The 24,031-nt window shown below is 45.6% G+C and overlaps 1 protein-coding gene across 3 annotated transcripts in view; it reads right to left on the reverse strand.

Moving 5' to 3' along the window:
- Positions 1–24,031, reverse strand: part of FRMPD1 (FERM and PDZ domain containing 1) — a 62,245-nt gene that overhangs the window by 32,479 nt on the left and 5,735 nt on the right. For all 3 annotated transcript variants that reach the window (XM_084898693.1, XM_084898694.1, XM_084898695.1), the window contains exon 2: positions 2,358–2,447. In XM_084898693.1, the coding sequence (XP_084754819.1) occupies positions 2,358–2,443 (86 nt within the window). In that variant the 5' untranslated portion in view covers positions 2,444–2,447. The remainder of the gene's footprint in view (positions 1–2,357; positions 2,448–24,031) is intronic.

A 24,031-nucleotide genomic window follows, 5' to 3' on the forward strand; every position in this document is an offset into this window, starting at 1 on the left:
ACAAAAAGTTACTGACAAATGTTCATAGCAGCATTATTCATAATTGCCCCAAAGTGTAAACAACCCAAGTGTACATTAACTGATGGATGAACAAAGTAAATATTCCATAACGAAATGTTATTTGGCAATAAAAAGGAATGAAATACTGATACATGCTGTTATATGGATGAACCCTGAACACACGCTAAGTCAAAGAAGCTAGTCACAAAAGACCACATATTATATGATTCCATTTAATGTGAAATATCCAGAGCAGGAGATGCTATAGGGATAGAAAGTAGATGAGCAGTTACCTGAGAGCTGAGGGAATGGCAAGTTGAGAATGACTGTTAGTGGGTTCGGAGTTTCTTTTTGGTTACTGAAAGTCAGAGTTCTAAAATAAAAATTCTAAAACTAGATTCTGGTGATTGTACAATTCTATATAGACACTAAACATGTTAACTTCCTAGAGGTCAATGTTACCTTTTATTTATATTCTGTGAGAGAAGCTGGATGCTAGAGAGTTTCAACGTCAAATATTTAGGCAACATCAAGTTAAAGTTATGCAAAATCTCTTTCCTGCAGGAGTTCTCGGACCCTTTAATGTGTTAAAATGAATCACTAAGTAGGGGTGGGTTGGAGTGGGAGATAGGCTGTATCACTTCCCAAACAGACCTGACCTTTCTTAAGGAGCAGCCTGACACTAGGATTTGCAAACCCACTTTCGGAAACAATGGGCCTAGCAGTTTTCCCATTTGTTCATCAAGCCCTACTTAACCCACTTGCAATCCTCTGGGCCAGTGGTCTGCAAACTCATTAGTCAACAGAGCCAAACATCAACAGTACAGTGATTGAAATTCCTTTTGAGAGCCAAATATTTTAAACTTAAACTTCTTCTAACGCCACGTCTTCAAAAATAGACTCGACCAGGCTGTGGTGTTTTGTGGAAGAGCCACACTCGAGGGGCCAAAGAGCCGCATGTGGCTCTCGAGCAGAAGTTTGCCCACCACGGCTCTGGGCGATGAGATGGGGCTGATACTTTCCCTGCCCTCATAGAGCTTACAATCTAGAATAAAAGAAAGGGGATATGCTTGAACACACCAGCTGAAGCACATCGACAATTCTACAAATCAAATACTACGGGGCTCTGTGGGGGAAATTAATTTTGACTGTGGGCCGGGACCGCTTCATGGAAGACACAGCACGTTAGCCAGACCTTGCACTGTAGGTGGGTTCTGGGCACATGGAGATGGGAGGAAGGGATGTGACAAGAAGTTCGGGTCAAACGAAGGGGTGGAAGAGAAGGTGGGGTGGTCACAATAAGGGAATCGTGAGTAGGTCACTGTGAGCTGGAGGTTGCTGTGAATGAAGCAGAGCAACAAGACAAACAGCTGTAAAGGATAGTGGATTGATCATGGAGAACCTTGAATGTCAAACCTAAAATGTTTAAACTCATCCTATAAGACATGAAGACCCGTCAGGGTTGTCTGAATAGGGGAAGGGGGGTTGGTGAAGGTCCTGAACAAGTCCCCCTCTGAGCCTCGGCTGTTTCGTCTATGAAATGGGCTAACACTGCCAGCCTATCGCATCGCCATGCGTGAGGACCAGAGCCCGTGGCCGCAGGGCAGGGCAGCCCTGAGCAAGGTTCACTGCTCAGCGGCACCACGGCCGGCCGTTCCCAGCTCCTCCGGAAGAATGTGGCTCAGAAACACCCGACACGTGATATTTCATCTCCGCGGCAGGGCCAGAAGGGAAATCGGAGATGGAAAAGGAACACTTTGCAACAGGACATATTTTAAGTTCTCTTGCAGCAGTCAAATCAGATCTGTATTTGATTTCATTTTATTTTGTTTAGATTGAAACTGGGACTGCGAGGAAGGGACAGCTGCCAGAAACAAAGGCTGGGGAGGAGTGTCAACAGCAGATGGTCTGGTCCTCACCTCAAGTAAGAAGACAGGGGGTGCGTGCGAGGCAGAGAGGGAGAGAGCGTGGGTGAGTGTGTGTTTACAAAAGTGTGTATGTGAGCGTGGGTATTCCGGAGTGCACATATGTGTGCGTGTGTGGGTGAGTGTGTTGGTGTGTCCGTGTGTCTGTGTGTACAGGTGTGAGTGAGTTCGGTGTGAGTGTGTCTGTGTCTGGGGGTGCACGTTTGAGGGCCGCAGAGGGAAGCGTTGGGGGGGAGGAGGTGGTGGGAGAGGACAGAGAGGAAGGCGCTCCAGCAAAACTGCTGACCGTGTACACCTCTCCCTCCACGTGGTGTGGGAACAGAGCGAGGCGGAGACCGCGATCCCCAGGCGCTGCCAAGACCGGCCTAACCTCCTCCCCCGGGGACACCAAAGCGTTCCAGGCAGAAATCACTGCCAGCCCAGGAGCCTTACCGGGCAGAGCTGTCCCGGGAGCGCCGAAGCCATCTCGCCACCATTTGTTCTATTCGGTGTGCTTTCCGCGTCTCCAGCTCTTCCATTTACCTGGACGGGAGGAGAGTGGTCTTAAGGAGCTAGCCGACACACTTAGGAGAGGCTTCGGACAGGTCCCTCTGGTGCTTCCTGGATTTGCCCGCTTAGAGACACGCTCACCAAACAGCGAGGGCCCTCCCTCCGGCTGCGATGGGCACACACAGGCGCTCAGGACCACAGAGTGAACTGCCAGGAGCCCCGGGCCCCGAGGAGGCCTCAGGCTCCTGGTAAACATGCAAACAGTTCAACCGAAAGATGAGGGAATAAAATAGAGAAGGCTTCTCCAGCTGTGACTGTGGCCTTACTGCGTGACACTGCCCCCGTCCCCCGACTGTGTGTGCACCCCGACTGTGTGTGCACCCCGACTGTGCAGCTCAGTTCTGCCAGCCTCAGGCCTGTTCTTCCGAGTGCTGCTTCGTTTGCTCAGTGTTGTACATTTAATTTCTGAATAGGTGACTCATTGGCATGATTCAAACCCTAGAGACGGTAAAAGGATATACAGTTACTGCCCTGTGCACTTAGCAGTTTGTTAAGAGGGTAGATATCCATGTTACGTGCTTTTACCACAGTTTAATAAGAAGTACGGTGAGAGATCTCTCTGCTACCCTTAACACCTGTCTTCATCCACCCGGCTCCCACACCCATATGGAATCACTGCTCTCCTTCTCTATGTGTCGTCCCAGACGTTCTTTATGCCTCTTCAAGCAAATACAGGTTTTATATTTCCTCCTTTTATTTTATTTTATTTATTTTTAAAATATATTTTATTGATTTTTTACAGAGAGGAAGAGAGAGGGATAGAGAGCTAGAAATGTCGATGAGAGAGAACCATTGACCAGCTGCCTCCTGCACACCCCCCACTGGGGATGTGCCCGCAACCAACGTACATGCCCCTGACTGGAATCGAACCTGGGACCTTTCAGTCCGCAGACCGACGCTCTACCACTGAGCCAAACCGGTTTCGGCCAATATATTTCCTCCTTTTAACATGGCACACGTAGTACACCACACACATTGTTCGGCACCAGGCTTTCTTCTCCTTAGAATATAGCATGATCGTGGTCTCTCTCCACATCAATACACAGAATCCTTCTTCATTCTCTCTGACAACTACTGAGTATTAAGTTATATGAGTGTGCTGTAATTTAAAGGTAGCCCTCTCTTGGTAGACATTTGGGTTACTGCCAGTTTTTTGCTATTTCAAGTAATATTGTAATATATCATTTCTGCATGTATGCAATTATATACCTGGAGAAGTTCCCAAATATTGATTTGCTAGGCCAAAAGTTACATGCACTTGTACTTTGATAATTAGGTATTGTCAGATTACCAAGAAAAACAATACATGCGTTGAGATTCCAGTTCATAAAACAATACGTGTTTATATTTTTTCTATTCTAGTCTATTTCACTTAAAATACTGGTCTCAGATCACCAAGTTAATTTTACCACCCAATAAATAATCACACAAAATAAGATATGACACTGGGAAATAACCAGGAAACAGAGAAAATACTAAAGGAATTGTAAGTTACTTAATAATACACAAAGACGTTTGAAAACCTGGATGACACAGATGGTTTTCCAGGAAAATACAAAACGACCCTAAAAGAATAGAAAATCTAAATAAACAATTACCATAGAAGAGAAAGTTGTTAAAGAGCTACCTCCCCCTTCTCCAAAAAAAGTCCCAGGCGTAGACAGGTTAAAAGGTGAATTTTAAATCTATAAAATGCACCTTATTCCTGATAATTTTTTGTTTTATTTTAAATATAAACCTATTTTAGCATAATTTTAGATGTATAGAAAGTTTCAAAGATAATACAGAGAGTTCCCATGTATACCCTTAAGTTTTCCCTAATGTTAACATCTTACGTAATCATTGTACCTTTGTCAAAAGTAAGAAATTAAAATTGGTCCAATAATATTGACTAAAATATAGACTTTATTCAGATTTCACCATTCTCTCTCCTCTTCCCCCTTTCCCCCACTAATGATCCTTTTATGTTCTAGGATCCAATCCAGGATAATGTTGCTTTTAGCCAACTTGGTTTATTTCCCCCCAAATGCTATTTTAGCTATTCTAGAGCATGAAGAAGGAACGCTGCCAAGTTCTTTTGAAGCAGCCGGTACAACACTGATACCAATTCTGTTAAAAACAGTACAAAAAGGGCTCAGTTGGTTGGAGTATCATCCCATGTAGCCACATTCTCATAAACTCTAGATATTACAATTTAAACATATTTGCTTATTGGATGGAACATAACACCTAATTATTGGTTTAAATATATATATTTAAAAATTATATAAATTAAAAATTATAGAAAATAAGCATCATATTTTAAGCATCCAATACAGTCCTAAATATATTTAAAAATTATATGAATTAAAAATTATAGAAAATAAGTCGAAACCGGTTTGGTTCAGTGGTAGAGTGTCGGTCTGCAGACTGAAAGGTCCCAGGTTCGATTCCGGTCAAGGGCATGTACATTGGCTGTGGGCACATCCCTGGTAGGGGGTGTGCAAAAAGCAGCTGGTCGATGTTTCTCTCTCATCGATGTTTCTAGCTCTCTATTTCTCTCCCTTCCTCTCTGTAAAAAATCAATAAAATATATTTTTTTAAAAATTATAGAAAATAAGCATCATATTTTAAGCATCCAATACAGTCCCTCAGAGATTACTGCTGTTCGGTGGATATTCACACCATTTGCCCTAAATCTGTAGAGACCCAGAGTATATATATTAAAGTATTTAGTCCACAAAAATAGAATCATGCTATACTCAGTGGTCTGCACCTTGAAGTTTTTAACCTGTGAATATATCATGGACATCTTTCCAAATTTGAGCTCATTACTGTTTTGAAATTATTTAATAATTAATACATCTGTACATGTTTCATTCACTACGGCCATTTGCATTTATTTTTTTGCTACTTTCCTACTTTTGGTTTCCCCTTATTTTTCTACTGGAATGTTTACCTTTTTGTTATTGTAAAAAGTCTTTTATAATATCTATTATTTTAATGTCTTTTTCCCAAGGACACAAAACCACCTCATATTTCTGTGAGATTTAGTATGGAGGGTCAAGAGTGTAGATTCTAGTATCCTGACAACACATTGACTGATCATAAAGTATAGAAAATGACATCCAACTGAGTCCACAGGATACTGTTTTGCCTCATCAGGCCCTTAATGGGAGTAAATGAACTGGCAATGCTAGGATATGTTCCGGAAGCCAATTCCAGCGTATCATAATTGCAAGAGTTTCATCGAAAGGTTGATAGAACTTTGGGACTCAACAAGGGCTGAGTCACATATGTTATCGCCTGCTGGGAATGGCTAAAGGCATTTCCCCAAACCTGAAAAGGTTGTATTAAATTGACTATTTGCTTCCAGACAGCTCAGGGAATCTTAATCTACATGCTATTGCCTCCTGTTGGCCAAACACTTGAACAGCCAATCTCACAATGGACTCTGACTAACCCTGGCCTTTGATGTGTATATCTCTATCTTGCCTTAGGACAATTTGTGTTAATAAAAAGCAAGGGGTCCTGAGACAAGGAAAACCTGGCTTCTTTAGCCAGGTTCCTCTGCCCCTTTCCCCTTATATGCCTTTCAACATTATTTTGTTTCTGGACTCTTTATTAATTTATGCATAGCCCCTTCTCCAGATTCCAGAACCCTTCTAGATGCGGGATTAAATATGGACATTAATCTGGTTCGTTTTATGTCTGAGCATCACGTTTTTAGCACTTTTTCATAGGAGACTAGGATGGTAAAGAGATTAAAGCCAACTCTTTGAAAAATCAGAGAATGTTTGTTTGACAATGGCCTGTGGGATCATGGTTCACAAACAGCCAACAGGCTATCATGTGGAAGAGATATATTCCACATAATTCTGGGAAGCAGAGTCAGGATTAATGGGGGTAATGCCAGAGATGGGGACTTCAGCTTGGGCTAAGGCTAGATCTCCTTGGTGTTCCTAGTGATCTGAGATGAAATGAGTTTTCTCAAGAATTAGCGAGATTGCCCTAGCCAGTTTGGCTCAGTAAATACAGTATCAGCCCTTGGACTGAAGGGTCCCATGTTCAATTACAGGCAAGGGCATGTACTTCTGTCCCAAGCTCTATCTCCATGAGAAGCAACCAATCGATGCCTCTTTCACATCAATGTTTCTCTCTCTCTGTGTCTCCTCCTCCCACTCTCTCTAAAAACCAATGGAAAAATATCCTCCCAGTAAGGATTAACAAAATAAAAAAGAATTAGCAAGATCCTGATCCCTGAAGGCAGTCAAGCAGGGGTTGAATAACTAACTGCACTATGGAGGAACACAAGGACACTACAATGGAATACTGGGACTGGATGACTTCTGCAGTTCCTCCCAATCATGAACTTGAGGTCCTCCTAGATCTAAGGACCAGGCCAGATGGTATTTGTTGTGTTTCGTCTTGAAACTCAAAGACCCACATCTCCTGGAGTTTCTGGAAATCCTGAAGTAACCATGGCAGTAGAAGATACAAAAATCTCTGATCTCTACATTCTTTCAGTCTCCAAGTAACCTCAGAGGTGTCAGGGATCTCCGACATATCCTTAAGGACTAAAGACTGTCAAGCCTGCCTCGCTGGTGTGGCTCAGTGGTTGAGCACCAACCTATGAATCAGGAGGTTATGGTTCAATTCTCAGTCAGGGTACATGCCCGGGTTTCAGGCTCAGTCACCAGTGTGGGATGTGCAGGAGGCAGCCAATCAATGATTCTCTCTCCTCATTGATGTTTCTATCTCCCTCTCCCAATCCCTTCCTCTCTTAAATCAATAAAAATATATTTAAAAAAAAGGGGGGGGGGGGGCGTCAAGCCTTTCCGTTGCTTTCGAAGGTCACCAAACTGCAATGATTACTTAAAGGGGATTGTTAGGGAGTTGCTGCCAAATACAATTTAGCTAATTGATTTCTATAAACATATATGACCCTAATTAAGAGAATTAATTTGCATTATATATCTGGCCTGTGGCTAGGCACATGCCTTCATCCAGGGATCCCCAAAGACCAAATAAATAACTACATCAACCAAGCCATTAGAAGTGCTCCCTGACTCAGCCAGGTCTGAGCAGGAAATTTTAACGTCAAGAAAATGACCTTCTAATGGCTTTAGTATTAGCCTCTGAATTGTTAGGCTAATGGAAGAAAATAAGAGCCCAGATAATCCCCAAACATTTGAATCTTTTCTACAATCCCACTGCCAAGAATCCATCTGGCCTCTAATTGTTCTGTCATTCACTGTTGGGCCTATTGCTAGAAAGTTTCTTTACATAAAGCTGAATCTCACCTCTCCGCGGCTTCAGCCTGCACTGCAGTACTGCCCCAGCCCCCTCCCACCACCACCATCCAGAATAAATCAGCCCCCTCTTTTATACGTCAGCCTTTCTGGATTTGAACATAGCAATTTTTTTTTTCAATTACAGTTTACTTTCTTCTTTTTAAAAATATTTTTAAAATTGATTTCAGAGAGGAAGGGAGAGGGAGAGAGAGAGATAGAAACATCAATAATGAGAGAGAATCATTGGTTGGCTGTCTCCTGCACACCGCTGTTGAGGATTGAGCATGTGCTCTGATTAGGAATTGAACTGGTGACCTCGTGGTTCATGGGCTCAACCACCGAGTCACACCAGCCAGGCTGGACACTAAAAATTGTCGTTTTTAAAGACATTCCTCCCACCCCCATCCCCAGAGATTCCAATGAACGGCGAAGTTTGAGACTCACTGCTCTCAACCCTCGCCAGGTGATGTGGTTTACTCCCACAGGTCCAGCTGCTTTAAGAACCAACTGCCTCTAAGATATCTCCAAGATGTGCAGTGAGCACTTGAGCCGATTATATCGAAAACAGAATTCACTGTCTTTTTTTTTTTTTTTTTCCCCTCTCCACACTTCAAATCTCCCCCTCCAAGGTGGAACCTTTTGTTGAAGGAGACGGTGTCCCAAGTAAAAAATCTGGGAATCATTCTGGACTCTTTCCCTCGTTTCATGCCCCACCCTGAGCCAGCCACCAAGTTCTACTGACTTTGCTCCTGGTTATCTTAACCTCTCGTCTCCTCTCCTTTCTTAGGGCTACGACTATAGTTCAAATGTTGACTCTGTCTGAAATATTATAATAATCTCTAGCCAGTATCTTTACCTCTAGGAGCACTCTTTACCAATCTATCCTCCACAGGCTGCCAAAGTGATAGTCTTGTCACTTTTATTTACAAAACCCTCCAGTGTTTCCACTTCATCTTTAGGATAAAGTCTGAGCTCAAGAATTACAATACTACTACTAACACAACGACGTTAACAATATACTGTTTCCTGTGTGCCAGGAGTGGGCTAAGTAATTTACATGCGTTATCTTATTTAATTCTGATTGCCATCCTCATTTACAAAAAGGAAACTGAGGCATACAGACGGTAAGCGTGTTAGCCCAGAAGTGGAATTACAAATCAGATTAGCTTGCTTGTCTCTGGAACTGGATCAGCCTTTCCATCCCCCTGCCTCCCCCGGGCCTTGGGAGTCAAAGCCTTTTGTGATCTGGCCCCTGACTATCTGTCTATCTCATCTCCCTCACTCTGTCCACTCCAGCAGAACTGAATGACCTACTGTTCCCCAAACAGGCCCCGATTTCTCACACCCTCACGCCTCTGGAGATGCTTTTCCTCTGCCTGTCCTTTTTGTGCATCAAATCCTATGCACACGTCAATGAGTGCGCAAGGCAGTACGAGGGACTAGCACACAACACTTCTCTCTCCAGCTTGTGTTCTCTAAAAACAGTGATGGTGCTCCCTGCCCAGCTGTGCTCCAGGGCTGGTCTGAGGCTTACGTTCCATTATGTTGTGACAGTTCTTTAAAAACTGTAAAGTTCTGTGCAAATGTGCCCCCCAAAGACAAAGGCTGAATGAAGTAGTTTTACTTTTGTTTATTATTTTGGATCGACAACCACGCAGCATCTCTGTTCCTCCTCTGCCTTTCCTTTAAGCCCCTGCTCCAACAGGAATCCCCTTTTTACAGAAAGGACTTTGAATGTCCGAAGGGAGGTTTGTCATGGACCAAGAACAACCAGTGTCTCACAGCTGTTTCTCCTGGTTTCCTAAGCCCCTGAGGCATGCAAAGGAGCTCTGGCCATCAGCTCCTCTCTGCCATCTTACCTTACCCTGCATCTTACCTTACCTAGGTACAAGGAAAGTACCCTAGGTACCCTAGGTGACCATCACCCCAGAGCGAGAGCCCCCAAATGAAACTGGACCTCAAACTGTCCTCCTGCCCTGTGCCATGCCAGCAAACTGCCAGACTGCCACCCCTGTAACATACATAGTTTCTGTAAGAGGATTCTACTTAAGCTTCACCCTACATCCGTGGTCGGCAAACTGCGGCTCGCAGCCACATGCGGCTCTTTGGCCCCTTGAGTGTGGCTCTTCCACAAAATACCATGGTCTGGGTGAGTCTGTTTTGAAGAAGTGGCGTTAGAAGAAGTTTAAGTTTAAAAAATTTGGCTCTCAAAAGAAATTTCAATCGTTGTACTGTTGCTATTTGGCTCTGTGGACTAATGAGTTTGCCGACGATTGCCCTAGACCAGTGTTTCCCAACCTTCTCTCATGATGAGAATCACCTGGTGGAGTTGTTAAAACACAGATTCCTGAATCCCAACTAAGAAGTTCTAAACTAGAATTTTTGAGAACATATAGGCAAAATTGCATACCTAACTTAGTGCTCTGTATATAACATCTGTGTTAGAGCACTAGTTAAGTATACAATTTTACCTATATGTTCCCAAAAATTCTAGTTTAGCACTTCTTAGTTGGGATACAGGAATCTGTGTTTTAACAACTCCACCAGGTGATTCTCATCATGAGAGAAGGTTGGGAAACACTGCCCTAGACAATGCTATTCATTAAATTACAGGTTTGATCATGCTGGAGTTTTCCTTCCTGATACACATTAAAATGAATATATAACTATTTAAACAAAAATCTTCATCCATGTTATCACCTAAAATCATCTTGGGTGCCCTGTGGTACAAAGACAAGCCTTTGGGAAACATGGGGTCGTGCCACTCAGATTTCATATCTGCATAACAGGATTAGATGTCTGTCAGGAAGGGCTTAGCTTCTTACCTAGCTCAGGACAGATGGCCTCTGCATGGCCCTCTGGGAGCTCCAGGGCAGCACTGGAACAGTCAGCACTGATGGGCCTAGGCTGTGCCTTTCTCTTGCTAGTAATCTGAGGCCATAGGGACCCAGGCCACTAGTAGGAGACTAGAAGCTGATCACACAAGCCATTCACCTTCTCAGATGGACAGTGAACGATGGAAAGGATGTGGGAAAGGGTTGATGCTAACAGGGATGCTATCTGCAAGGTCTCACCTCACCCCCGCTATACCTGAAGGGGCCCCATACGCAGCCTCAAGGTCAATGGTGGAATGACCTTACTGGGTCGGCTGTGGCTACTGAACCCCTTGTGTCCACCCTACGCAGGAACAGACCACTGTACAGGGAGACAGAAGATCTGAAATCAGGTTCGTTTTGTTTCCAGCAGGACACGCGACCCAAGTCATTTCCCTTTCCTCCCTGAGTCTCCATTTTCCTAGGGAAGGGAAATTGAGCGAGTTAAGGGAGTAAGCATGGATGAACCTTGAAAGCATTGTGCTAAGTGAGAGGAACCAGTCATCAAAGCCCACATATTGGTGATTCCTTTTCTCTGAGGGAGAAAACACTGGGAGAGGCAGGTTGTGAGGAAAGATGAAGGGTTTCGTTGGGAACAGCTAAACTGGTGTACTGGAGGACCATTCATGGATATGTCCAGTAGACAGTTGGAGCAGAAATAAAAACTAGGTGGTCATCAGGCTGAAACCATGAAAATGAATGATTATCAAAATCACTGAGGTCCTTTAAATGACATCAATGTTCAGGTTCCACCAGCCCAGAGACGGGGCTTTAACTGGTCTGGGGTGGGGCCTGGTCAGGGTCTGTTAAAGGAATTATAATTGTCATGTGCAGATAGGGCTGAGCACCACTAGGGTAGAAGGAGCAGAACTAAAGAAGGAATGGACAAACCCCGAGTGGCACTACCTTTCCGGGGCTGAAGACCCAAGAAAGTTATGAAGCAGATTGAGAAGAAATGGTCAGAGAGGACTGAGAACAACCAGAGGAGCCGGGAAGAAGGAAGGTTAAAAGGGGGATGGAAACACTTTGGTGGTTCTCCCATCAGTTAAACTAGAAGTATCATTGACCCAGAAATTCCATCCCTAGGTCTATCCTCAAAAGAGTTGAAAGCAGATGTTCAAACAAAAGTCTGTACATGAATGCTCACAGTGACACTATGCACATAGCCTAAAGGTGGAAACTACTTAAAGGTTCATCCATGGGTGAATGGATGAACACACTGTGGTATATCTACGCAATGGAATATTACTCAGCCATAAAAAAGCAATGAAATACCGACACGTGCTACAACATGGACAAGCTTCAAAAACATTATGCTAAGCGAAAGAAGCCAGACACAAAAGGCTACATGTTGTATGATTCCATTTATATGAAATATCCAGATTAGGTAAGTGCATAGAGACAGAAAACAGATTAGTGGTGCCAACTGCTCAAGGGACGAGGGTATAGGGTGTGCCCATTGAATGGAATTAGATAGTGTTAATGGTTGCACAACATTGTGAATGCACTCAATGTCACTATATTGTGCACTTTAAGATGGATTTAAAAAAATAAATTTTTCCAAGACCAGTTTGGCTCAATGGATAGAGCGTCGGCTTGGGAACTAAAAGGTCCCGTGTTCAATTCCAGTCAAGGGTATGTACCTTGGTTGCGGGCATATCCCCAGTAGGGGGTGTGCAAGAGGCAGCTGATCAATGTCTATCTCTCATCGATGTTCCTAACTCTCTATCTCTCCCTACCTTTCTGTACAAAATCAATAAAATATATTAAAAAAGGCCGAAACCAGTTTGGCTCAGTGGATAGAGCATCGGCCTGCGGACTGAGAGGTCCCAGGTTCGATTCTGGTAAAGGGCATGTACCTTGGTTGCAGGCACATCCCCAGTAGGGGGTGTGCAAGAGGCAGCTGATCGATGTTTCTCTCTCATCGGTGTTTCCGACTCTCTATCCCTCTCTCTTCCTCTCTGTAAAAAAATCAATAAAATATATTTTAAAAAATAAATAAATAAATAAATTTTGTTATATATATATAAATTTACCATATATTTACACACACACACAAAGAGTATGTGATCATTCACGCCAAATCAGCCAAGATAACCAAGAGATCCATCCTGAAAAGGGACCACAGCCTTGCAATCGGGACCTTCATAACACATTCTCCCTGGTGCCACCGACTGCTGCACAGCCACACCCAGCAGGGCTGGACTGGAAGCCTGTTAAGGCCTTTCCAGTCCTAGGGGTCCTTGATGGGCTCACTGGTTTCCTCTGTGCCACGGGCAACACAGAAGATGGTGCCCACGGTCTCACGGCGCGTCGGCTTTATGGTTGTCATATTTATTCTGTGCCCCAGCTCCAGCCGGTTCTGTCCAGCCGTCTTTGGTTAAAGTTAATAGCAATGGCATTAAGTCAATAAGCCTCAGAGCATCCCAGGGAGGCAGGTCACCCTCAAGCACATTATCTCCCCTTAACAGATGGGGAAATGACGCCACAGGAAGATTAAATAACCTGCCCGGCCTCAGCAGCCTGCCACAGGTGGAGCACGAGCCAATCCCAGCCCTCATGCCCGCTCGTGACCGTGAACGGAGAATGCCCTGGATAGAGGGTCCCATACAGTGAGGTGAAAAAGAAATAAGCACAGAGGTGCCCCTTAAAAACACTCCAATGGTCTCTTTCCCTATGTCTCCCCAGAACGCCATGAGAGAAGGATGGTTTTTAATATACAAGTCTTAGATGAGAGTGGTGGGTGTGGGTGTGGATGCAGTGAGAGGTCAGAAACAGGCCTGTAGGCAGCAAGTGGCCTCAGGAAGGGCCAGGCCAAGCAGGGTTCTATCGGTGACCTCTGTCCTCTGTACCCCACGGGGCTCTGCACAAACTGATGAACTCTGGCCTGAAATGATGTCCATTTCACTCCTTTACACAATTGAGCGCTTGGACATCTAACGCGGGGAAGTCACTGAGAAACACATATAGGTGAACTGGGTTATCCCTGCACTCAAGAAACTTGAAATATCACCAAAGAGCATTCATAAATCTCTAAAATACAAAGTGAAAATTAGTTAGGACCCTAGCAGAGAGGCTGGCAGAATATCTAGGGAACTGAACGGTGGGAACTCACATCCAGCTATGGATGCAGCAGGGGGGTACCAGAGCAGGCCTTGTGTAAGAGGGGACCGAGCTATGAAGAAGAGGCAATGAGACCCGCAGGAGTGGAGAGAAGGGCACTGGGGCAGCGGCTGGGGAATGGCATAGAAAATGCAAAGAAAGGCCGAAACCGGTTTGGCTCAGTGGTGGAGCGTCGGTCTGCGGACTGAAAGGTCCCAGGTTTGATTCCGACCAAGGGCATGTACATTGGTTGCGGGCACATCCCCGGTAGGGGGTGTGCAGGAGGCAGCTGGTCGATGTTTCTCTCTCATCAATGTTTCTGGCTCTCTATCTCTCTCCCTTCCTCTCTGTAAGAAAATCAATAAAATATATTAAAAAAGAAAATGCAAAGAAAGGAGATGGCACAGAGCTACACTGAAGACAAGTTCAGGAAGAGGGCTGGGGGGAGGAGGCAAAGGGTATGTGAAGCAAGGCTGAGAGATGTAGTGTAGGGATGGCAGGGAGAAGCCATAACATCAAAGGTCTTGAGTGTGGAACTAAGGAGGTTAAATTTCCTTCCTAGCGACATTGCTCAGCACTGTAGCTTGTTCACAGTAGGCACTCCAATGTTGGTAGAGAAAGATGCCGAAAGGCAACTTAATTTGTGGAAAATACAGGACAATTGAGAAACAAGACACCAAAAATATTGCCTCCATTTTTAAAAACCAATTAATATCTAGTCAGTACAACTCCTAAGTTCATTTTAACTACCTAAAATATACATTTAATTCTGCCCTCATTGGAGACCAAATAGCTGCCACCAGCTTCTCACCCAAGAACACTGTGAAAATTAATGATGAGGTAATGTCTGCGAGATGCTCAGAGCTCTTTGGAGATGTGTGGCAAAAGGCATCGCTGGAATTAATATTTAAAGAGATTCTACCCAGCCCTGATCTCTTTTTCTGCAGACTAATGTTACGTCCGCAGGATAAGGTGGATGCCAGATTGGCCTCTAAATAAACCTTTCCAACAGTCGGCGCCCAAAGCAGGTGTCCTCCTGAGTGCCTTATATGTGGCTGAAGACACCAGCCTAACAAAGCAGGAGTGGTTTCCTACTTGGCCATCCAGGTTTATCCAAGGAGGGAGGGGAGAGGAGGGAGGGCAGAACGCATCAGATAGCAAAGCAACACAGATTTCAAATAGCGGTCTTCTTGGGGACCCCACTGGTTAGGCATGAGGGCAGTGAAGACTTCAAGGGGAATGATTTTAGCAAAACCCACATCCTACGCCAGTTAACATTTTTAGGACTAACGTAGTACCTAAGAAAAGAGGCAGTAAGAATAGCTCCGTGGGCTCAATTACAAATGGAGCGGCAAAAAATAATTTCAGAAGTTCAAGGGGAAAAAAGATCGATCTATTTCCTTTCCCCAAAGCTTTCACTTCTATAAATACACTCACACAAATGGACCCGAGACCACTCTCCCTTCTGAAAACACCACCTGTCTGGAATTTGCAAGATAAACAATGTGTATGAACTGCTTTCAACCCAATGAGCCTCAAACTATGCTCTTCAACGGCTTATCTCTTCTTCTTACTGAACACTCCCCCTCCCTCCCTCGATTATAAAGGTAATATATGTGCTTGGTAGAAAATTTTGAAAATTTTCTCCCTGGAAAATAAGAAGGTAAAAACGTATCCACTACCTTCCACAAGCTGCTAATTACCCTTCTAGACTTTTGGGTGAAAATACACATTTTCAACATTAACTGGGAACTTACTATATGTACTGGTTTATAGCCTGATTTTACTCTTAAAACAATTCTCCTGCCTCCTTCTTTTTTCTTTTCTTTTAAAAAAAAATATATATTATTGATATTTTACAGAGAGGAAAGGAGAGAGATAGAGAGCTAGAAACGTCAATGAGAGAGAAACATTGACCAGCTGCCTCCTGCACACCCACTACCAGGGATGTGCCCACAACCAATGTACATACCCCTGACCGGAATCGAACCTGGGACCTTTCAGTCCGCAGACCGACGCTCTACCACTGAGCCAAACCGGTCCCGGCTCTCCTGCCTCTTTCTTATTCTACAACATTCTTTTTCTTTTTTTAATATATATATTTTTGATTTTTTACAGAGAAGAAGAGAGAGGGATAGAGTTAGAGACATCGATCAGCTGCTTCCTGCACACCCCCTACTGGGGATGTGCCCGCAACCAAGGTACATGCCCTTGACCGGAACTGAACCCGGGACCCTTCAGTCCAAAGGCTGACACTCTATCCACTGAGCCAAACCCGTTTTGGCTACAACATTCTTTTTCATATAGCTGGGGAGGGCCGTTTGTAAAGCTATCACTGCACATTTGGTTTACTTTAGCAATGTCTGTATTACAAGGTGGAGATAAGCATCTTTGCATAAAACATCACTAGTTATTTGCTTAGGATGAATTCCCAGGAGAGGCACTGCTGGGTGGAAGGCTGCACAGGTTTTAAGACTTTAGATAAAATTGCCCTCCAGAAAGGTGACCCCAGGCTCGCTCCCTCAGACAATGGGAAAGCTATTTCCCCCAACTGCGCACTGACCCCTGACTTAGTAGAGTCATTAATGAGGAGCTGCTGCTTTTATTTGCAGCTTTATGATTACTCTGGAGGCAGATTTCCCCCCATATGTTTAGTGTCTACGGTAACTGTTCAGAGAATTTTTAAAATTGTGTGCATCTATTCGTGGGAAAGCCAATATCCTACTCCCTCTTCAAAGGTATATACCCAACCTCCCGCCCAAGAGCAGCCCAGTGCCCTCTTCTCCCCCTCTCAGCACCTGCTACCCACATTTTCTCTTTAGTGCCCTCCACTCCTTTCTTAACATTTTACAGTCCCAGTAGCAAGTCAGACTCAAAACCCAATAATCAGTCATTTATTTTCTCATCCTTTTATTCGCCTGATAGCTCTTCAGGGTCTGTAATGCTCCAGGCACGCCATACTAAGAGATAAACAAAACACGATGAGAAGCCCAGACAGAGCGGGAGAGTTCACAGGGACCAAACTGCAGAAGTAGACTTGAATTAAGGGACAACGTGGAGAAACGTGGAGTTTTCCTGGTAGGTGAGGGCACAGAGCACACTAGGCAAAGGTCCTGAGACATGCTAAAAGTGTCACCTTTTGAAGGATTATTTTCATTATGAAGGCATGAGAATGAGGGGCTAAAGATGAGAATGAAAAGTTAGTTCATGCTGAATTCACCTGCTCTTCTCCTCTATTCCCTGCACCTCAGCTCTGCTTGCAATCCCTGGCCCTTCTCCGGTGCGGACTCCTCCAAAGCCTTCTGGAGAACTGTCCTCACCATCCATCTCTCCACACTTCTCTGCTGGGGGAGGGAGGGGAGAGGAGAGGAATCCTGGCACTCACACCAATCTACTCAGCAATCCCCAATGAATAGATGGCTTTGTTTGCTGATTCCTGGGTATATGCTTTATCAGTCGAGCTAGGAAAGAAACTTCTGGATAGTGACACATTCTCTCACACCCCGAGCCTCTTGACATATGGCTAACTTATAATAGGCAACCAATAAAAGCTTATAGAACCTAACCAAATTAAACTGGGTAGAATAAATACAAGAGAAGGCATGATAGTGCACAATTTGTAACTATCATTCAGGCAACTGGGAAAATGGAGACTGTCTTTGACAATTAGCCCTGAACACAATCGTGGCAGAAGATAGATGAATTCTCTTTAGGCGTGTAATCTTACGTCTACCTAGACATTTCTCGGTGAGGCACACAACAGTGCTTGTTAAGCTGTGCTGCACATCCCGAGAGCTCTGCGAGGAAAGGTCAATATATTCTGGAGGTTTGGATTTTTTTTTTCCTTTGCAGAAAGGCAGGAGGAGAAGAGAGGAAACAAGGTCCCCAACCTGCATCTCGGCTGGGGTTTTCCACGTTGATACTTCCAATTCCAAAAGGAAAAATTCTAATGCCACCCGGGAGGAACCGGCCTCCATCATTCATTCTTTCATTCAGGCAACAAGCGTTTTTTTGGGATAATTCTTCTCTGAAGGCAAAGAGCCCATTCATTCCTCAAATGGCTAGTCTCTCCCTATTCTGGTTTGGCTCCTCCAGCTCTGGATTCAGCCCCTACATCAGCACTCCTCACAATGCTGTCCTTGTTTGTTCCCACACTGGGCTGTGACCACGACAGGGCTGATGACTGTTTCCCTCTCCTACGTGCCCCGGGGCCTACCATATCGCCCTCCACATCGTGGCTGATCAACCTGCGACGTGAAATTAAATGTAGTGCCAGGGCTATAAGCGACCTTAGAAACCACCCAGTCCAGAGACGGTAAACTGAGGCCCAGCCAGGGGAAGCGACCTCTCCAAATACACACAGAGTCGGTGGTGACTCGCAGATGGAAGACAGGAAGAAGTCCAGGATGCTGGCAATGCTAGGAGGCAGAGGGGCTTAATGGGATTTGGAAAGGATGATGTCGACTTGGGGGAAAACCAAGTCTGAGTCTGGACAGCCCCTAAGGCATGGAACACGTCTTTCCTCTTCTCCACCACAGCCCTTCAGATAATATAAAAAGGAAATGAACGTTTACTGAGTATTTGCCATGTGTGTGTTGGTGGAAAACAGCAATCATATCTTCCATGTGGTCGTATCCTTCACTCAGAGATAATCAATGAAATAAGTAAATAATGTGCCTCAGGTCATGAAGCTAGAAAACCCAGGTTTGACCGAGTAAAAAGTCCAGCACCTTCTCCGGCACCTCACTGCCTCTCTGACCCACGTCCTGAGGTTACACGGTGCTAAGGAAGAGCAGCTGGACCGAGTGAGAAAGTTCAGAGGTGAGTGTGGCCATGACAGCTCCAGAGGCTGGACATTAGTTCAGCAGCCTTCCCATCCTCTGAAAGCATAGAGAGCCGGGGCCATCCCTCCTTAACACAAGGCTGGCAGGCCAGCCCCCCTCCAGAAGCAGGTATAGGACAGAGACACTGAGGTCCACATTTGCCCTTGACTTAGCTAGGACACCACTTGTGATTGCAAAGAGCAATGAGGGCAGCTGGGAGCTACATGCAAGTAAGGCAACCACCATAGGCACAGCCTTCATTGCTTCAGTAACACTGTATCCTCTTCTCGGCTCTAGGTTGAGTGAGCAGCAGGGCTCAGCCCAAGAGACGCTCACAGTGAAGTAGCACTGGTTCCACAGAAACACCCCGGGACCACACCACCTGGAGAGGTTATCTTGGAGGGATGAGGGGACAGGGGAGGGAGAGCTTCCCCCGCCTGGAAAAAGACTTCCCAGACAAAGCAGGATGCTTTGATGTGGGGTTATTCCCAAGTGGTTGCATCGAACAAGCCTTGGCAAATGGAAAAAATCACTGTTCTTTAAACCCAGAAGCAAAATGAGAAGCAGAGATCGCGAACTGCTCCAGTTCCCTGTTCATGGGGCTCCTCGAAGTGCAGCTGGAATATCTATCTGCCTTACCAGGTGATCCGTAAGGTCCCCTTCAAACCTGAGGCTCTTCTGGTTCAGCTCTGATTGGATGGCCAGGAAGAGGGCAATCATGGGCCCTGGTGGGGGTGCAATTGAGGGCACCTTTGGGTGTACTGCTTTATTGGACTTTCCCTCTTTCTCTCTCTCTTACTCACCCACTAGGGCTCAGTTTAAATGTCAGTCCCTCCTGGAAGCTGCAGACAGGGCAGGGTCTGATTCACCTGTCTTCTCCCATCTCCATCCACCTCCATCCCTAGGCAGGCCTTTCTTAGCCAAGACCTTGAACTCTGTGGAGCAGAGGCCAGGAGGATGCTCTGGGAGGTGTGAGGCGGTAATCCTGGAGCAGCAGTGACAGCCACAAGTTGGGAGCTGCTCGGTGCCAGACCTTCAGGCCACTGTTCTCCCTCTGCTTACCCCCGCTCCATCATCAGCTTCGCCAGACTCAGGAATATCAAATGCAAACCAAGTGGTGCCCATGCTTTTTTGAAGAAAAGTACATTTCTGGTGCACTGCATTTGGAGAGCCCATTAGCCAGCAGCAGACTGAAGATCTCACCTAAAGAACCATGGGCCCGGCCAGTGTGGTTAAGTGGTTGAGCATCAACCTATGAACCAGGAAGTCACTAGTGCTCTAAGACAGTGTTTCCCAACCTTCTCTCATGATGAGAATCACCTGGTGGAGTTGTTAAAACACAGATTCCTGAATCCCAACTAAGAAGTGCTGAACTAGAATTTTTGGGAACATATAGGTAAAATTGTATACTTAACTAGTGCTCTAAGCTTAGAGTATACAATGTTACCAGGTGCCAGGGGTGGGTTTCATTATCTAAATCCAGCCAAGCACCAGGAATGAATATGACTCGGGCCCACCTAAGAATGCACATAATCTCCTTTGTCTTGACTTTTTAGTAAAACTTCCTGGTTTTTGCTGAATAAAATAAACAACCTGTATTGGCTCTGGGTCCCAGTCTCTCTATCAGAGGACAGTGGTCACACCCAGTCCCAGCTTTCCCTACTGTATTTGTGTTTGTCTCTTTCATTTTCTCAATCCCCTACTCAGGAACTGGACTGCTCTCTAGCCAAGTTGGACTCGGAAAAGAGAGAAATATTTATATAGGTTTGATTCCTGGTCAGGGCACATATCTAGGTTGTGGGTTCGATCCCCAGTCTGGGTGCATAGAGGAGGCAACTGATTAATTTTTCTCTGGCATATTGATGTTTCTCTTTCTCTGTCCCCCTTCCTCTCACTTTATAATCAATAAGAACATTTCCTCCAGCTGGTGTGGCTCAGTGGATAGGGTTTCAGGTTCGATTCCAGTCAAGGGCACATGCCCAGGGTGTGGGCTTGATCCCCAGTAGGGGGCCTGCAGGAGGTAGCTGATCAATGATTCTCTCTCATCATTGATGTTTCTATCTCTCTCCCTCTCTGAAATCATTAAAAAATATATAAAAATAAACAAATTGATTAATTTAAAAAAATTATACCCTTGAGTGAGGATTTAAAAAAAAAAGAACCTTGGAACTTCTGAAACAGGCTAGTGAAAGGGCAAGGAGGTCACACTACAGCACACTTCAGGGCTGCAAAGCAGCATTTCCTAATTTTTATTTTTATTATTATTATTATTTTTTTAAATGTAAGTTTTTTATATATATATATATATATATATATTATTGATTTTACACAGAGAGGAATTGAGAGGGACAGAGAGTTAGAAACGTCGATGAGAGAGAAACATCGACCAGCTGCCTCTTGCACACTCCCTACTGGGGATGTGCCCGCAACCAAGGTACATGCCCTTGACCGGAATCGAACCCGGGACCTTTCAATCCGCAGGCCGACGCTCTATCCACTGAGCCAAACCGGTCCCGGCTATTTTTATTATTTTTTTTTTACAGAAAGAGGTACGTGTTTGGGCACTGAGAACATAAATAAATTCCCTCAAGTTCAATGAGCCAATCTCAGACTAAATTAGAGGGGAAACGCAAGGGCACTAAGACTACCTCTGTGTCCCTTCTCCGGCGAGAGCACGTTTACTGCAGTGTCTCCCTTAAGTCTAAGTACTGCTAATGAATATTTTAATAGCCACAGCTTCTCCTTCCCATTGATAAAAACTCCACTGACTAGCTAGAGCCTGCTGGTGAAAAGGAGGGAGGGAGTGGACCAGCAAGACCCAGTGTTTCCTAGGGCAGCCTAACCCCTGAGCCCCTCCCACCTCTGTGAACAGGACGATTAGAACGACCCGGCGTCCTCACAGCAGCAGCCAGGAAGAGAGAGACACGAAACATCCAGAATGAAGACCTGAGGCCCAACTGAGAGAAAAGACAGTCCCATCAGTGGGGAGAAAGTGGAGATCCCAAAGGCGGAATGGCAGCCCCTAAAAAGGATGCCCACACCCTAATCTCAAGAACCTGCAACTGTTATCTTATTTGGAAAAAGGATTTTTTTTAAAAAAATATATTTTATTGGTTTTTCACAGAGAGGAAGAGAAAGGGACAGAGTTAGAAACATCAATGAGAGAGAATCATCAGCTGCCTCTCGCACACCCCCCACTGGGGATGTGCCCGCAACCAAGGTACATGCCCTTGCCTGGAATCGAACCTGGGACCTTTCAGTCCACAGACTGATGCTCTATCCACTGAGCCAAACCGGTTTCGGCTGGAAAAAGGATCTTTACAGATGTAATTAAGTTAAGGATCCTCAGGCAGGAGTTTATCCCAGTTATCGGATGGTCCCTAACCCAAGGCGTGGGTCCATCTAAGAGTGAGGTGGAGCGAGATTTGACACAGACACAAGAGAAGGAGGCCATGGGACCCAGAAAGCAGAGACTGGAGTGATGTGTCCACAAACCAAAAAATGCCAGAAACGCCCTAACTGGTTTGGCTCAATGGATAGAGCATCAGACTGCGGACTGAAGGGTCCCAGGTTGATTCCAGTCAAAGGCATGTACCCCTGGTTGCAGGCACATCCCCAGTAGGAGGTGTGCAAGAGGCAGCTGATCGATGTTTCTCTCTCATTGATGTTTCTGGCTCTCTATCCCTCTCTGTAAAACGTCAATAAAATATATATATTAAAAAAAAAAAGAAAAGGAAATGCCAGAAGCTAGAAGCGGCACAGAAAGGATTCGCCCCTAGAGCCCCCAGAGGGAGTGTGGCTCTGCCTACACCTTGATTTCAGATTCCTGGTCTCCGGGACTGAGAATACATTTCTGCTGTTTTAAGCCAAGACTGTGGTGATTTGTAATGGCAGCCTCAGAGAGCAACACACCACCTTGGGAGGAATTGGACGGATGAGGCACTTGAGTCCCAGAGACGGGGCTGAGTCGCCCAGAGCCACTCCACGTGAGCACTGGTTCGGGTCACCCTCCTCCACAGCCCACGAGGTCACTATGACACCGACATGCACACAGCTCCCAGTGGCCCAGTGTGCTGCCCATGAGAGGGCTGGACAGCAAACTCTAGGGGACCACAGAGAGTCTAACTCGGCCTCAGCTGTGCTAAACAAGGCCAGGCTCTGACGTGAGGCTGCTGTGGTCCTCCGGCTGGGCTTCCGCGGCCCCCCCTGCACAGCATACAGTATACACTGCCTACACGGAGGCATTCTCACCGAAGACGTGAAGACTCGGGGACCTGCTCCCCGTCTTTGAATGTCCCCAGGGCTAACTGGCCGTCCAGTGGAAGAAGACACGGATTCTTGTGGGAGGCTTCAAAGGGCGGAATCAAGGCCAATGGGGCAGCCGCTGCCGGGAGGAAGGGTTTGGTGGAACACAATGAAGAACTTTCTAATAATCGGAGCCCGCTGACAATGGCATAGGCGTGCCCCGGGGATTGGCGGCCTCAGCAGAGAGGCGGGTTGTGTAGGGGAATTCCTGCACCAGACAAAGGCAGCTCTTCATCCTCCCCGGAGCTGGCAACCCTGTTTGAAGATCCATGACTGGTCAGCTAAAATATCCTGTACAACGTCCTGTGTGGATCTAGGTTTTCGGAATATAGACAGGGACTGCTCTAAGGAGCTTACTACAGAGCTTTTGCAAAGAACTAAGTACTGCAACTACCCAGGAGTGAGCTCAGGGAAGAAGTGATTATTTCTTCTTGCCTCAATATACAAAATGTCCCCCGCCCCCAGGAAAAAAGGAAGAGGAAGAACACACATCTCCATGTGAACGCCTCCCTCTAACCTGAGCGGGAGCCCATGGCACACGCCTCAGGAGCTGAGGAGCCCTGGACAGCCTGGGCTTGGGCTCCTTCTCCAGGGAAAACCAGAGAGAATGAGGCTCCAGCTACCCACGGAATCATTTCCATAAGAAGCAATAAATGGCACCCTCATCTCTCTTTCAATCATTGCTTTTCCTTTTGCAGCCTTCTCATTTCTACGTTTGGAACAAAGGAAACAACAAAGCCGTTAACTCAGAAGCTTAATTACATGGATGCTCACAAGTGAGCCTGGGATAGCTTGTTTTTGGGAGTGTATTAGGAGTGGTATTACTATCGCTGGGGGTGACAAGGTCTCGCCCACCCTCTACGTTCTGGATACGCAGGGAACAGGAAGCTCATTTCTCACCTGCCCGCTCATCTGTCTTCTCTGAAGTCAGTACCTCAGAGAACTGAGCACCGTCGCATCCGGATGAACGCCTCTGAAGCTCTTTTCGTTCAGGATTTTGAACATTTGCCATGTTACTACCCTTTTTACTGACGCGGCCGAGCTCAGATCATTCCCCAAGAGAGGTCAAAAGCACGTACTTTCATACTTTAGATTTACCACCATATCTTTTTTAGCCGTAATTAGTGCTTTCTCTCTCTCCCTTCCTCCTCCCCGCTCACCCCCCCAAATAATCAGTGTTA

The sequence above is a fragment of the Pipistrellus hanaki genome (assembly GCF_964339955.1).
Source record: "Pipistrellus hanaki genome assembly, chromosome: 11".
Classification (NCBI taxonomy): domain Eukaryota; kingdom Metazoa; phylum Chordata; class Mammalia; order Chiroptera; family Vespertilionidae; genus Pipistrellus; species Pipistrellus hanaki.